At 36.5% G+C, this 14235-nt stretch overlaps 1 protein-coding gene and 1 long non-coding RNA gene across 5 annotated transcripts in view; one reads left to right on the forward strand and one right to left on the reverse strand.

Moving 5' to 3' along the window:
- The window catches only part of LOC135838330 (uncharacterized), a 161248-nt gene extending 152916 nt beyond the window's left edge, over nucleotides 1–8332 (reverse strand). For 2 of the 4 annotated variants that reach the window (XR_010557384.1, XR_010557382.1), the window contains exons 1-6: nucleotides 8199–8332; nucleotides 7358–7786; nucleotides 4763–4851; nucleotides 2567–2654; nucleotides 1425–1652; nucleotides 1110–1295 (exon numbers count right to left, since the gene is read on the reverse strand). This is a non-coding gene — a long non-coding RNA (uncharacterized LOC135838330). The remainder of the gene's footprint in view (nucleotides 1–1109; nucleotides 1296–1424; nucleotides 1653–2566; nucleotides 2655–4762; nucleotides 4852–7357; nucleotides 7787–8198) is intronic. The other 2 variants (XR_010557383.1, XR_010557385.1) reach the window with 2 other exon arrangements.
- Nucleotides 1–10605, forward strand: part of net — a 40054-nt gene extending 29449 nt beyond the window's left edge. Inside the window, exons 2-3 of the mRNA XM_065353912.1 lie at nucleotides 6505–7243; nucleotides 7434–10605. Of these exons, the coding sequence (XP_065209984.1) occupies nucleotides 6505–7243; nucleotides 7434–7809 (1115 nt within the window). The 3' untranslated portion in view covers nucleotides 7810–10605. The remainder of the gene's footprint in view (nucleotides 1–6504; nucleotides 7244–7433) is intronic.
- The last annotated feature ends 3630 nt before the right edge of the window (nucleotides 10606–14235 follow it).

The raw sequence follows: 14235 nt of genomic DNA on the forward strand, positions 1-14235 counted from the left end.
TTTTCAATAGCTTCATTTTTACTCAATTTTTTTCAATTTTAGATTTTGTACAGGGATGCAAATATTTATCGAGGGATCAGGGGCGTTTTTTTTTGGAAAAGAGGGCTATTTAGGGAAATTCTGACGCCAGTATTGAACATTTTGAATGAACATTTTTTCTAACACTTTCTTTTTCAATCGTAGGGGAGGCTCCCAGTATCCTTCAATCATCAGTTGGAGACACAATAATTTCCAGTTTCCCAGTTCCCTACAGAAATCGACAACCGGGGGGGGGGGGCAAAAAACACATCGCCAAAAAAATTCACAACTAAGTAGATATAAATAAGAACTTGAATTTTGAACATTTTCCCCACGAATTTGACCCCCTCCTCCTACTTCATTTCATCTTCTCCATCTTGAAAATTTTTCAAATCTTCCAAATAAGGTCTTGACGATCCAAAATTTGAATATGCCATCTTTCCATAAATTGTTCCTGATGAGACAACTAAATTGAATAAAGTTGAACAAAAATTTAATAAAATTTTGAAAACAGAAGTTCGCCTGTCACCACTTTTTCACTATTTTACATCGATTTTCAAACGAATACTGAGAATCCCCCTTTTCCCTCGACAAAATTTTATCCTAACTTGGTAACATTTACATTCTGCAGCTTCTATTTTTCAATTTTCAAATCGAACCAACGCCCCCTCCACCCTCCTATCCGGCAAAAAATTGACCAAACTTGGTAACATCACATTCCACACCTCTTTTTTTCTAATTTTCAACTCGAATCAATCAGTTAAAATCGTATTCTAAATATAAACACACCCAGTACACTAATTATCACCGACTTGGAATAAAAACCAGGGAAGTATAGAGAAAGGCACGAGCTCAAAGTCAAACACGACCTTTAAACACAAAAACTCTAATCTAAGAATATCGAACGAATACCATCTCCTAAATAGAAAGATAGGGAAAAAAATCGTAACGGTAAATTTAGCGTAGCGAGGCGCACATGGGCATGGGCGTCGTGTGTCTGGTTTATTTTGCTTCTAAACATCTGTTATTGACTCTGGTTATATGCTACGTACATACGTCGCGTCGCTCGATTTGTTATGTAAAATACCTACGTAAATTCGCATTGACAGCTCGGCTCATTCTTCTTATTCTATTTTCTATATGCTTGCTGTTGAATTACGTTATACAGGCTTAGTCAGTAAGTATACGTTTTTTCCACCTAGAAACCAGGTATTCGTCTTGTAAAAAAATGAAAAGTTCACGAGCTGTATGCTGAAATTATACCTGCCAATGTCTACCTATAATGAAAAACAGAGAAAAAAAAAGATGGAAAATTTATCGCATAGGTCGTAAACGTTTACTCAACTGGTCTGATGTTACGAATCAGTGTTATCAACGATCGTAAATTTAAATTAAATTACGCTTACGTATAAAATTTCATCGGTATGTTCCCATAGTAGGTACATTAGACTATTAATAGACCAACTCTGTCGTATACGATGAATGCGTAGATAACCAGATAAGTATATGTATGATTCGTATTCGTCAACGATACGGTAACCGAAGAATGATGCGAGAGAAGGTACGTTTGATTGCGAAAATATACAATCTCGCAGAGGCAGCACAAAGTCGACAGTCGTCGTCGCAAAATTACTCTGTAAAAAAAAAAAAAAAATGTGTAAAATGAGAAACCCCCGTTCATTTTCATCTTAATTAACAAACTTGGCTAAACTCGTAAAAGAAAAAAGAGTAAGTATCATAGTAATACTCGATGAAAAGCCGGCGACGAGAGAGCTTTTATTGTGAAAACATTACGATCTGTGTGGGGCCGAATTAAACACACGCGGCCATCTGAGGGAAAAAAATTAATAATTCATCGCGCCCGGAATTCCTTCTCTGGTACAATTTTTATAGCCGGTAATAAAAAAGTTATTTATCGTATGGCGGATTTTATAAAGGAATTACGCTGCCGCATCCTGCATCGATTCGCGCTCAATGGCCGCGACTGGCAATCTGTACGGCACCAGATGTGTGATCTGATCTGTGCTTTTCTAGTCGACGACGCGTATCGTCTACACAACATACATATTTATTAACACCCCCGCTGCCCCCTCATCCCCCTCCATAACCCTTCGTGCGGGGCCGACTACTTTAAAGAATCATTGCATTTTACAAAAACCAACGATAAGAATATACGATTGTGGATTATGTACGGAGCGGCGGCAGCTCCGATTCCGGCTGTTGTACACACAGTGAAGTGTGCGACGCTCCTCTCCGCACGTTGCCCTGTCCGGCGTTGTTCTTGGTCTTAGATTTACTGTAAGGCAAGGTACACAGTACGCCATTCAAGAACGCTAACGATGAAGAAGGGTTCGCGCCACGTCTCTCGCGTGTGCTATGCTTGTCTTCATTTTACGCTCCGATGATACCACAATTACTCGCTGATTGCCATCTTCCGTCCAGTTTTGAAAATTTCCCTATACGTATGGTGGTCACCACCGATTGACGGTGCTGTTTTCTCCCTCTGATTTCTTTTGGGTTTCCTTTTTTGATGAATGAATTTACTTACTCGTGATAACGAAACCGAACGCCGCCGGAAGAGTCGCAACGAGCTGGGAATTGTTTTATGCGTATGGATGGATTGTGCGTAGTCACTGCTGAAACAGAATCAAGATTCGGTTGTTAATTTCATCGTGTATAATATGTTCGGGGTCGTTTTATCGTTTATTTTGATAGGGTGGGATGTCGAGAGGCGATCGAGCTGAGGGGCAGGAGAAGCGATTGTATTCTAATGCAAACCTCAGTTTGATTCTCAACATCATTCTTCAACTTGAAATCGAATTTATATAATTTTCATTTTCCCACTTAGTCGGGGAGCCCGCTTGAAGATCTATTGCAACCCCCCCCCCCCCGCCATCGATCCTCTGGGACAACTTTTTTCTCAAAGGGGGAGTCCTAAGGAACATTTTATGGCGGCCATTTTGATTGACAGGTCAGCCGAAATCGCAGATTTTGGTTCTAACGTAGGACTTGCACAAAATTTTTCAAACCGTACAAAGGTAGATCGAAAGACCAGGCAAAAATTCATCACCTGTCAAAATTTCAAATGCTAAAGTGCGTTTTTCGATTTTTCGTGAATTTTTTAAAATCAAATTTGGGCCAAAACTGAGGGAAAAAATCAAAATTTTACCAAATTGACCAAGATGGCTGAAATTTGGGATATACCCCGTTTTCGACATGCCAAATCGATTAGAAACTGTTTCAAACCTTTTTGAGCAGTTCTGGAGCCTCCAGCAGATTTTTAGAACTCGAAATTCCCACAAAATTTCATCAAATGAAGTTGGATAACCGAAATTTATTCTGCAAACTAATTTCAATACGCTACGAAGTCAACTGCAGTGGAATTTTAAGTCGTTTTGGAGCCTCCAGCGATTTTTTGAAAATTACTGGAGACTCCAGCAGATTTTTAGAACTCGAAATTTCCCAAAATTTCATCAAACGGAGATGGAAAGTCAAAATTCATTCTGAAAAACTAATTTCAATTCGCTACGAAGTCGACTGCTGGTGGATTTCATGTCGTTTTGGAGCCTCCAGCGACTTTTTGAAAGGTCGTATGGAGATTTTTGGAAAATTGAAATTTCCAAAATGTAGCTGGAGGCTTCAAAACCATTTTAAACCACCATGTAGTCGACTTCATATCGTATTGAAATTAGTTTGCGAAGTAAATTTCAAGTTTCAAAAATGTACTAGAGGGCCAGTAATTCTCAAAAAGTCGCTGGAGGCTCCAAAATGACTAGAACCCACCTGAAGTCGTCTTCAGAGGGTGTTAAAATTGCGAAGTTAAGAGTAAATCTCAGCTTTCCATCTCCATTTGATGGAATTTTGTAAAAATTCAAAGTTTAAAAAATCTGCTGGAGGATCCAGTAATTCTCAAAAAGTCGCTGGAGGCTCCAAAATGACTAGAACCCACCTGAAGTCGTCTTCAGAGGGTGTTAAAATTGCGAAGTTAAGAGTAAATCTCAGCTTTCCATCTCCATTTGATGGAATTTTGTAAAAATTCAAAGTTTAAAAAATCTGCTGGAGGATCCAGTAATTTTCAAAAAATCGCTGAAGGCTCCAAAACAACTTGAAATTTACCTGCAGTACTTCGTAGGGCATTGAAATTAGTTTGCAGAATAAATTTCAGCTTTCCCACTCCATTTTGATGAAATTTTGTGGAAATTTCGAGTTTCAAAAATCTGCTGGAGGCTCCAGAACTACTCAAAACGGCTTGAAACAGTTTCCAATCGATTTGGTATGTCAAAAATAGGGTATATCCCAAATTTCAGCCTTCTTGGGTCAATTTGGTAAAATTTTGATTTTTTCCACTCATTTTTGGCTCAAATTCGATTTTCAAAAATTCATCAAAAATCGAAAAACGCACTTTAGCACTTGAAATTTTGACAGGTGATAAATTTTCGCCTGCTCTTTCGATCTACCTTTGTACGGCTTAAAAAATTTCGCGCAAGTCCTATGTTGGAACGCAAAATCTGCGATTTCAGCTGACCTGTCAATCATAATGGCCGCCATTTTGTAAGTAGTGCCACTTTTTTTGAGTACAAGGGCTAGAAATGTTTCTTAGAACTCCCCCTCTAAGAAAAAAGTTGTCTCGGAGGATCGACGGGGGGGGGGGGTGCAATTGATTCTTAAGCGAGCTCCCCGACTAACTTCGATAGGAAATTTTCTGATCTTTCTTCAGTATTTTAAATTTGAACATTCATCTTACCCCAGCCAATTTTTCGAAGTGCAGTGAGCGGTGATGATGCAGAATTCGTCCAATTTGGTTTCAGAATCTCCAACTCGTAATATTTTTCACTGAAATAAAACATAAAACAAATCATCTTTCAATTTCTTAATACCTAATACAATTCAAAATGAAAACAACTAAATACAAAATCATCAATTTCTACGACCAAAGTCCCCCACTAATCGGGCGATTAACCTCCCATCAAATCTATAGCTAAATCATTACCAATCCAAACACCCACATCCTACGAAATTACACCAAAAAAAAAACACTTGAATATTTACATTACACCCCCTGCTCCCTTTTACTCCTCCATTTACGCCTCGAGACGCAAAAAAAAAAACCATACTTCGCCGTTATTCGAATCACCAGGATGAGCTATCCGCACAAGAATGGTAGACTGGATGGGATGGTTTTGCGGTGGGCTATTTTTTTCTCCATTCATAAACACAGCGTAGCGCAGCGCATCGAGTATTTAAGTGAAATCAGGCTTGATTCCATCATGGTTAGGTTGTTACGGTCTAATGAAAAAAAAGGCGCGTTTAAGGTGCACATCTCTCGTATGCATAGTTCCTGCCCTTGGCTATATTGTAGACGAAAATCCGTATACAGGAAAAAAATCCGTGAAGAAAGATGCGAAGAGAGTAAACTGAGAGGCAGGGAGGGTAGGAAAAAACAACAAAGTTCAATCGGTATGGCTTTTTTTCATTAACGTCTATTATCGATTCGCCTTCTCATTGTTTTCTTAGTAGTTTTTTTTCCTGCTTCGCTTTCGCTTTGCTGGAGCCGAGAGAAGAGTGCACGCTCACGTTGTTGTTATGTTTAAATTACCGGTACGTGCGGGGTTTTTCAAAGATACACACAGGAACTGTGGTAATTGAATCGCTGTTATTAGCACAGAACAGAATGGCTCACCTTTTCGTCGTCGATACTGCCAGAGAAAATTTCCAGGTTCAATCACCGAGACTAGAGCCGAACGAGCGAAAAAAAAATTTCCAGTATACTCGAAATTCTGAATCGAATGGCATATACAGTAACATATAAGTTGAGATGGGAGACGTGAAAGGGTCTTATATAAAACGACTATGCCATTTTAACCCCCAGCTCGAGGGATATTTTCAATGAAGGATGAGCTCATTTTGACCATAAATGGACATTCATTGAAATGACAGAGACATATGGATATAGTTATTAGGATTTTAAAACGGATATAATGTTAGTGTAGGGTTTCGGTTAGCCATTTAGTATTCGCTACGTGACTGGAAATCTACCGCTAAACTTCGTGACATCGTATATCGTGTAGTATTATTTGTTTGTACTGCGCGCGATGACCAAACCAACGGGCAATTTCGGACTGAAACAAAAAAACCGAAAAAAATCAACCATCCACGAAACGCGTTATTTGCTCAAGTTATTACGAATCGTCGTCGTCGTCGTCGACCGAAAAAAAATACAATATAAATTACACACGCGTCCTCATCCTAATGGTTTGACCGTTTAGTATACATTTTTTTCACCAAACCGAACACGGTAGCTTGGACATGGTTGACGAAGGCACGATTTTTTGAGGTACTCGAACCTCCCCCCTCCCCCTCCCCCCTTCGTATTAAACCGTAGAATTTACGAAACGATTATTTTAATTTTTTGTTTATATGACTCGTCGTTGTTTCGAATATTTGATTTCAAAACATATTCTAATCATCTCCGTTGTTTCCGCACAGGTACCACGATTAAAAGTGAAACATTATCGGACCGTGATGCGGGATTCTGCAGCGGCGAAGAAACCGATCTAGATACCGATTTCCATCATTCGCCAACCGATACCAGTAGAGATAGCTCGGATACGAAAGATTCGACGTTAGAGTATCGATGCAGCATTGGCAAGAATAAACGTAAATGCGCCGAACCTCGTAAAGTCGAAGACCATTTACCACCTTTGAAGCAAATCAAACTAGAAACCGATCCGTACGCTGCTCCGGTAAAGGAAATCAAATTAGAACACGATTCGTACGCTGCCCCTTGCGTCATCAAGTACGAAAGATCGCCATCAAGTCCGGAGAACTCGACTAGTGATTCGAAACCATCGATAAGTCCGTTCCGTCCTTGGAGTTGTTCGGATTCCAGAACACATACGCCTTCTTCGTACGAATATGCAACCGTACCGTCGATTCCATCCGGTTACGTACCGCCGACGTACGTACAAGATGAACCACTAGCATTGGTGGTTGAAAAGAAGCACGAGATCGATCAGCAAGTCGAACAGAAACCCACGTTTTACGATGTACCGGAATCAAAAGTCGACGTACATGATCTACGAGTGAATCAGCTACGTCCTCAGGAAGTCGTACGGATATTCGATGAGTCCAGAATGAACGACGATGATATTACCGATAACCAAGATATAAAACCTAGAAATCAAACCAATCTAGCAGCAGTATTCCAACACGTCGAATCGAATAGGTAAATATAGCTTCTGTTCAACTAACTATAAGTATTATATTATGAGGGTTGAGGGAAACATTTCGAGTTACTACTCAGTAGATAATATGAAACGAAAAATGAATACCAACGTACAACTTTTCGATAATATTCGAGCCTTTCACTGGGCATATTGTTAACGTCTCATTTACACCAACTTTTCCCTTCGCAGATTTACCAGCTCATCGTCGACCGTTAGTTCTGAAGAGAAACGCAAATCTAGTCAATCGAATAGTTCCCAAAGGAATTATAAAAATATGACCCGCGAAAGAAGAATAGAAGCCAATGCACGCGAACGTACCAGAGTACACACCATCAGCGCTGCATTCGAAACTCTACGTAAGTGCGTTCCAGCTTATGCAAATAATCAGAAACTTTCCAAGCTTTCGGTACTGCGAATCGCCTGTTCCTATATTATGACCTTATCTCGTATCGCCGGCTATGACTACAGTATCGATCAAAGCGAGCCATCTATCGCCGAATGTGTCGATGCAGTTTGTAATACTATTCAAATGGAGGGTAAAACTAGAAAGAAAAAAGATGAATGAATTAGTATAATACGTAATATTCTGTAATCGTGGTAAGCTAAAGCTGTGATATGTTGATTCGAAATACTTTTTTTTTCTTCTTGTAATATTGGAAAAAACACGAGGCGGATCTAATTTACTAATTACAATACAGCCATCGGTAATTTCATCTTGAACGATAGTATTTTCGACTGATTTAATTTACCTACGTGTCGTCGATCGTGCATTAGTCAAAGGGATCTGTGTACCCATTCTTTTTTTTCTATGTTACCATAGTTTAGAATAACGTTTTGTTTTTCCTGCGATATATTTAAGTCTTATTTCTCTTCTGCTCCGTATTCGTTAATTTTACACATTAAAGTATCTTCGTCAAGATGAAATTACCGTAGAAATTAGGCTTCTTTTCTTACTTTTTGTAAATTCAATTCAACAACGTTGAACGTAGTCTTTTCCGGTGATGATTCCGGCGGGTACGACTTCTTTGACACGAACGCTGAGTCAGTCAATAGTCAATGGCTGATGATGATTTGGATCTGAAGTCTGCACTAAAGGTTTTCACGTTATAATTTGAACTCTAAATATTTATTTTTAGTCAAAAATGTCCATAAAATTGTAGAAAAACCGAACGAACACGCACATAAAACCGAACTACCGACGACCGACGAACTAACACACTCACACAGACGTAAACACAAACAACTGTGCCAAAAAAACACCAAAAAGAACAAAGTCACAGATAAAAAATTGCAGATCACCCAATGGCCAATGTTAAAAAACAATGATAAGAAAAAAAACAAAAACCAAAAACAAAAGTTTTTTAAAAAATGAAAATAAAATAAATTAGGTATGAAGTATGATGAATTTATTCTTGATGAATTATTTTAAAGAAAAAAAAGTAAAGTACTTAATTACCTATTCAAAAGTTTCAAAATCAAAATCAAAACAAATTCAAACTGAAATACCTAACCTAAACCTAATTCAATAGGTACCGCATCCAAATTCCAATTCCAGGCATTAGCATTTAGCTATAGTTTTTTAAAAAGTTTCTGAAAGTTGAAGCTTTTGGTTTAATTAGAATAATTATTGAATAGACATGTGCGCCGTTAGGAAATTGCACGGCGGCGGCGTAAGGTCAATTTTTACCAGCGCGGCGGCGTTTTAACGGCGTGCGCCGAAATTCACGCCGGTTCTAAATTAATGGCGGCGCGGCGGCGTGAAAATGGCGTACGATAATTCAGATGCAATATTTAGCCTAACAAACCAATAGTTTTCCCTGTAAAATAGAGAAAATTCGGTAACAGAGGTTTTGAGGGCCCCACTTTTATCTTTGATCTTTATTTGACCCAAAAGCTAAAAGCATAAAGGGACTTCAATTGGAGAGAATTGAAATTTTTTTTTAAATTCGACATTGGTACCAAAATTTGGGGTTTTAAGGGCTCTAAGATCATTTTTAAAGACCATTTTCCGCGCCGTTTCACGCCGATAAGACATCGGCGCGTCAAAATTCAAATTATCGGCGGCGGCGCGCTGGCGTGAAATCGGCGGCGCACATGTCTATTATTGAAACGATGAAACGATGGTGTGAAACTTGACACTTGACGAAACTGTGAATGAACTCAAGAAACTAGAAAGAGAAAAGGAAAATTGAACAACATAATCCTAAAAGTGAAGTCAAAGCCTCAAAACTCAAAAGTAGAAACTTCCGTTCAAACTTTTACTCTAATAAAATAATATCGAGTTCAAATCTAAAACACGAATCTTTATTAATTAAATCTAACGTTGAAGATTTATCTACGTTTTAGATTATTTTAGATTCACTTCAACGAATTTATTTTACCAGGTAGGGCAGAGGAGGGTATCTTTCTCATGCAGATGCAAGAAGATCAAGTCATTTTATATTCTATAGCTTTGAAGAATTCTAAGAACATTCAAGGACCTTCATAGTTGGTCCTTGAGTAACTAAAATGAAATTCAATCTGAAATATACCTACCAGACCTAATACCTGATACCCGAAATGAAAATTTAGAAAAGGAAAACTCAAAACTGACGCCAACACTCAAAAATTGTACTCCCAGAAAATAATTTAAAAAAGTAAAATTCTAAAGAATAAAAAAAGTGTACCTAAATTATGTTGCCAAATAGCTGAACTTGAACATCATGTTAGAATAAAAATTATACTCATTGATAGCAACGATGAAAAAATGTTACATAAAACGACGAAAACAACTACATTTAGGCTATACACAGTTACCCACACGACATGATGATATAAAACTTGTTGTTATTTATGTAGGTACGTACATGTGTGCGTATGTTCTGATTCTGCATGATTGAAAATAGTTCGATTGTCGAGCTTCGAGCTGTATTTTTTCCTCTTTTTTCTCATCTTTTTTGAAAATTCAACTCGAGTTTTGATTTTTTTTTAAAATTCAATCTTTTTTTCATGTTTTTTGATCATTTTTATTTAATTTAAGACCACTTTCTGCTGCTAATAATTGCTTAGATCCGCCAAGTTAAGCTCTAGATTGAAATTGATTATAGGTACGTTGTTTGTATTATTATTTTTCAAGAATAATGTATGTAATGTTAGTAAACTCGCGAGGTGAAATCACATGCATCGTGAGAAATTCCCCGCAATGTCACCAAGACTGGTGAAGTCGCGAAGAATCCCTCACACGTCATCTCGCATCGAATGGAATGATTAGTTGATAATTTCATATTAAATTAGATAAAAGTTATCGTGGTTTTCTTATAGCTATACTTTTCGGTAAATAAATCAAAGATTAATATCTGAAATCCGCGTTTGAAAAAAATCACCGATTGTTGACGAATTTCGTAAAAATACGATAGGTACTTAATTTTATTCGAAAATTTCAACATGGAATTATTTTTAAAATGAATCAAAATATTACTTTCAAAGTCCAACGCTTGACTTGAAATTCTACTTTTATAATTTTTAAAAACACGAAAAAAATACTTATTCCAAGATATAAGTAAGTAAAAATGAGTGTAATTCGTCCCTCCCCCTTGATTATTTCATCCCAACTTCTTTTCGACTTTCGAGACTCGAGTCGTGAAGTCTGTACAAAAAATGCAGACCAAGTTATGCGAAAAAATGTCTCTTCAAACCGAGTACGAGTAAAACGAAATACAACCCGTTTTTACGATTATTAATGTTAAAATAAATTGTTGTCTGTGATTTATGTAGGTAGTATAAAGAGCGATTTTATAGTGTTTGTTTTGATTTTTTTTTTATTATTTATTTATATAATATTATATAAATATGTAACGATGTAAATATTTCATTTATGCTTAAGGATATGTTGTAAAAATTATTTATTTTATGTCGTTGTTAACATTTTGAATTTTTATTTAATTGGTCGACTTGTATTGCAGATTGTGTTATGTTTTTGAAAATAAAATTTTCATTTCTACGTGTCAAATTGCATCGAGTATTCATTTATTTTCATCGAATAGCTAAGTAGTAATCCAGGTATACGAGTACTTACCGTATCGATGAAAATTAAAGCGATGATATCACCGAATAGGATAATATGATGATTTATCAGCTACTTCGTAATGATTCATCGAAATTTCTATACGCTAATGAGACCACCAAACCGCAGCTAACGTAAGCTAGGAACTACGTGTATCACCTGTTTCTCGTATCTAACTAATTCATTCATAAAAATCGCATATATTACAATAAAATAATAGCCAATATTTTGCCAATGGGTCACATCCAATGACTGTCGTTGAAAAATTTACCTTTGTTTCTTCGCATACTTATTAATGGTGAATTGGTGATCGAGTCAAATGATTCATTTCATGAAAAAGTGACTATTTCTTCAATTACCACGAACACGTTCTGTAAAAAGAAACAAAAAAAGGTGCTGTTGAAAATAATACACAAAATGTACGCATAAGTAATTACGATAGGGAAGATGGGTAGGTACCTTTTGTACGTATGTACAAACACACGTACTAGATATTCCTGTATCGATACCGATAATCATAGGAACAAGTGCTAAGACCGGAAGTCGGCGGTAAAATACATAAACGATGAGACGTGTCGGGCCATGTGCCTTGGTCTAGCCACCAGTCAGCGAACGCTTTTTTTTTCTCTATGGCACATCTGTCTATGGCATGTGTCAAACACTTCGTTACGTATTCTCAACGTTGTCGGAGCAGTAGCGGTGTTTTACTCGCAAGTCACACGCAGATAGTAGAAAGAGGCGACCACACACCGGAAAATATTCGTGGGGTGCGTATTGGCTACGATATTTCCTGGCCGATATCCAAAAATTTCATCTTTTCCAAACAACCAAGCCCTGAAACGTGAACTTTATTCGATACGTGTCTATTGTGCATAAATAAACATGGAACATGGATATAGGTATGGGTTATAGATAGATAGATAGATATACGTGGATTGTTTTTAGGGGGTTTGCTGCAAATCGTCTCGCATTTCACTTTGATAGTAAGTAGAAGCTGAGTACCTCAGCATCGATTTCACACGAAATTGTACGAGTAAGTGATAAAATGATGATGAACTGGAAATGAAAAATAAAAATCATTTTTTTTGCATCAGTCAATAGCTGATCGTATCAAAACGTGTCAAATTAGCTGAATTTTTCTATGTTCTAGAAACTTCAGAGGCTTTTTGGGTCTTACCTACAAGTCAAAAAAAAAGTGTTTTGGATTTTCGCAGTTGCACAATAGGGAGACGAAGCCTAGTAAAAACCACTCATTTTCAAAATGACTCGAACTCAAAAAATGTTTAGTTGCATAGTGGGACGCTAGTGGCCTTTAAATGTAATTTTTGGGAAAATTTAACAAAAAAGTGAATAGGTACGTAGGTTTGATCAAGTCGGGAGCCCAAAAAAATTCATATCCATTGCATAAAATCGTTTGCTCCATGTTCATTGAACCAAAGGCACTGTCAAAATTTAAAGCCACGCCCCCTCCAATTTCGAGTAAAAATTAATCATCGTAGAATTATTTTAGAGTGACCATGCAACCTATCAAAATAGGTTGAAATTTCGCAAAAAATTCAAATATCTCAGTAAAACTGTTTTTTGAGCATTTTTGAACAATTTTGAGCCCAAAATGGGTTGATGATTTTTGGGATTTTTGAAAAAACATTTTTCGACCGGCCAAAATGAGTTGAAATTTTGCGAGAAATTCAAATATTTTTCACCAAAAATGTATTTCGGGTATTTTTGGGGAATTTTGAGCACCAAAATTGGGTCATGATTTTTGGTATTTTTGAAAAAGCGTCACGTGACCTATCAAATTAAGTTAGAATTTCGCGAGGAGTTCAAATATTTCAACGGACATGTATTTTGAACGTTTTTGAAAAATATCAAGTTCTTAAAATCACGTAATGATTTTTGAAATTTTTGAAAAAAGGCTAATGTGACCAATCAAAATGGATCAAAATTTCTGAAGAAAATCACTAAAGAGTTTTGAGGTCAAATGAGATCATATTTGCTGAATTTTTTAATAAAGTGTAATTCGACCGATGAAAATGGGTTAAAATTTTGGCAGAAAATTGAAAATTTTTACACGAATTTGTTTTGAGCGAAAAATTGTATAACTTTAAAGGTTGATTTTTCGAAACTATTGAAAAAGGTACACGCATTCTAAATTTTCAAGTAAGTTGAAACTAAGTAAAAAAGAAAACCAATTATTTGAAACCCCTCTTTATGAGACCCACCGCATGGATTTGCTTCAAAAATCCCAAAAATCACGATCCGATATTGGGACTCAATTTTCTTCAAAAATGTTCAAAATACAATTCCGTCCAAATAGTTTTATAATTTCCTCGCAACATTTTAATTATATTTTGAAGGATCGCACGACACTTTTTCAAAAACTATGACTCAATTTCGAGGCTCAAAAATAGGTACTCAAAATAGGCTATGTACATTTTTGCCAAAATATTTCAATTTTTCACAAAATTTCAACTTATTTTGATAAGTCACGTGGTACCTACTTTCTCAAAATTTCCAAAAATTATGTTTCGATTTTAAAGCTCAAAATTCTTCAAAAAAGCTCAAAATTAATTTTTGACCTAATATCTCAATTTTTGGGGGAAATTTCAACCGTATTTTGATAAGTTGCACGCCACTTTTCAAATATTTCAAAAATCACGATTCGATTGTAGGGCTCAAAATTCCTCAAAAATGCTCAAAATACATTTTCATCCAAATATTTGAATTCTTCACAAAATTTCAACTTGTTTTGACAGGTCACACACCACTTTCAAAAATCACAACTCCAATTTTGAGCTCAAAACTCTTCAAAAATGCTCAAAATATGTACATTTTCGTCGGAATATTTGAATTTCACGCGAAATTTGAACACATTTTGATAGATCACACGACATATTTTCAAAAATCACGACCCGATTTCGTAGCTTAAAATTCTACAAAAACACTCAA

This window comes from Planococcus citri, chromosome 3 (assembly GCF_950023065.1).
Source record: "Planococcus citri chromosome 3, ihPlaCitr1.1, whole genome shotgun sequence".
Taxonomy (NCBI): Eukaryota; Metazoa; Arthropoda; class Insecta; order Hemiptera; family Pseudococcidae; genus Planococcus; species Planococcus citri.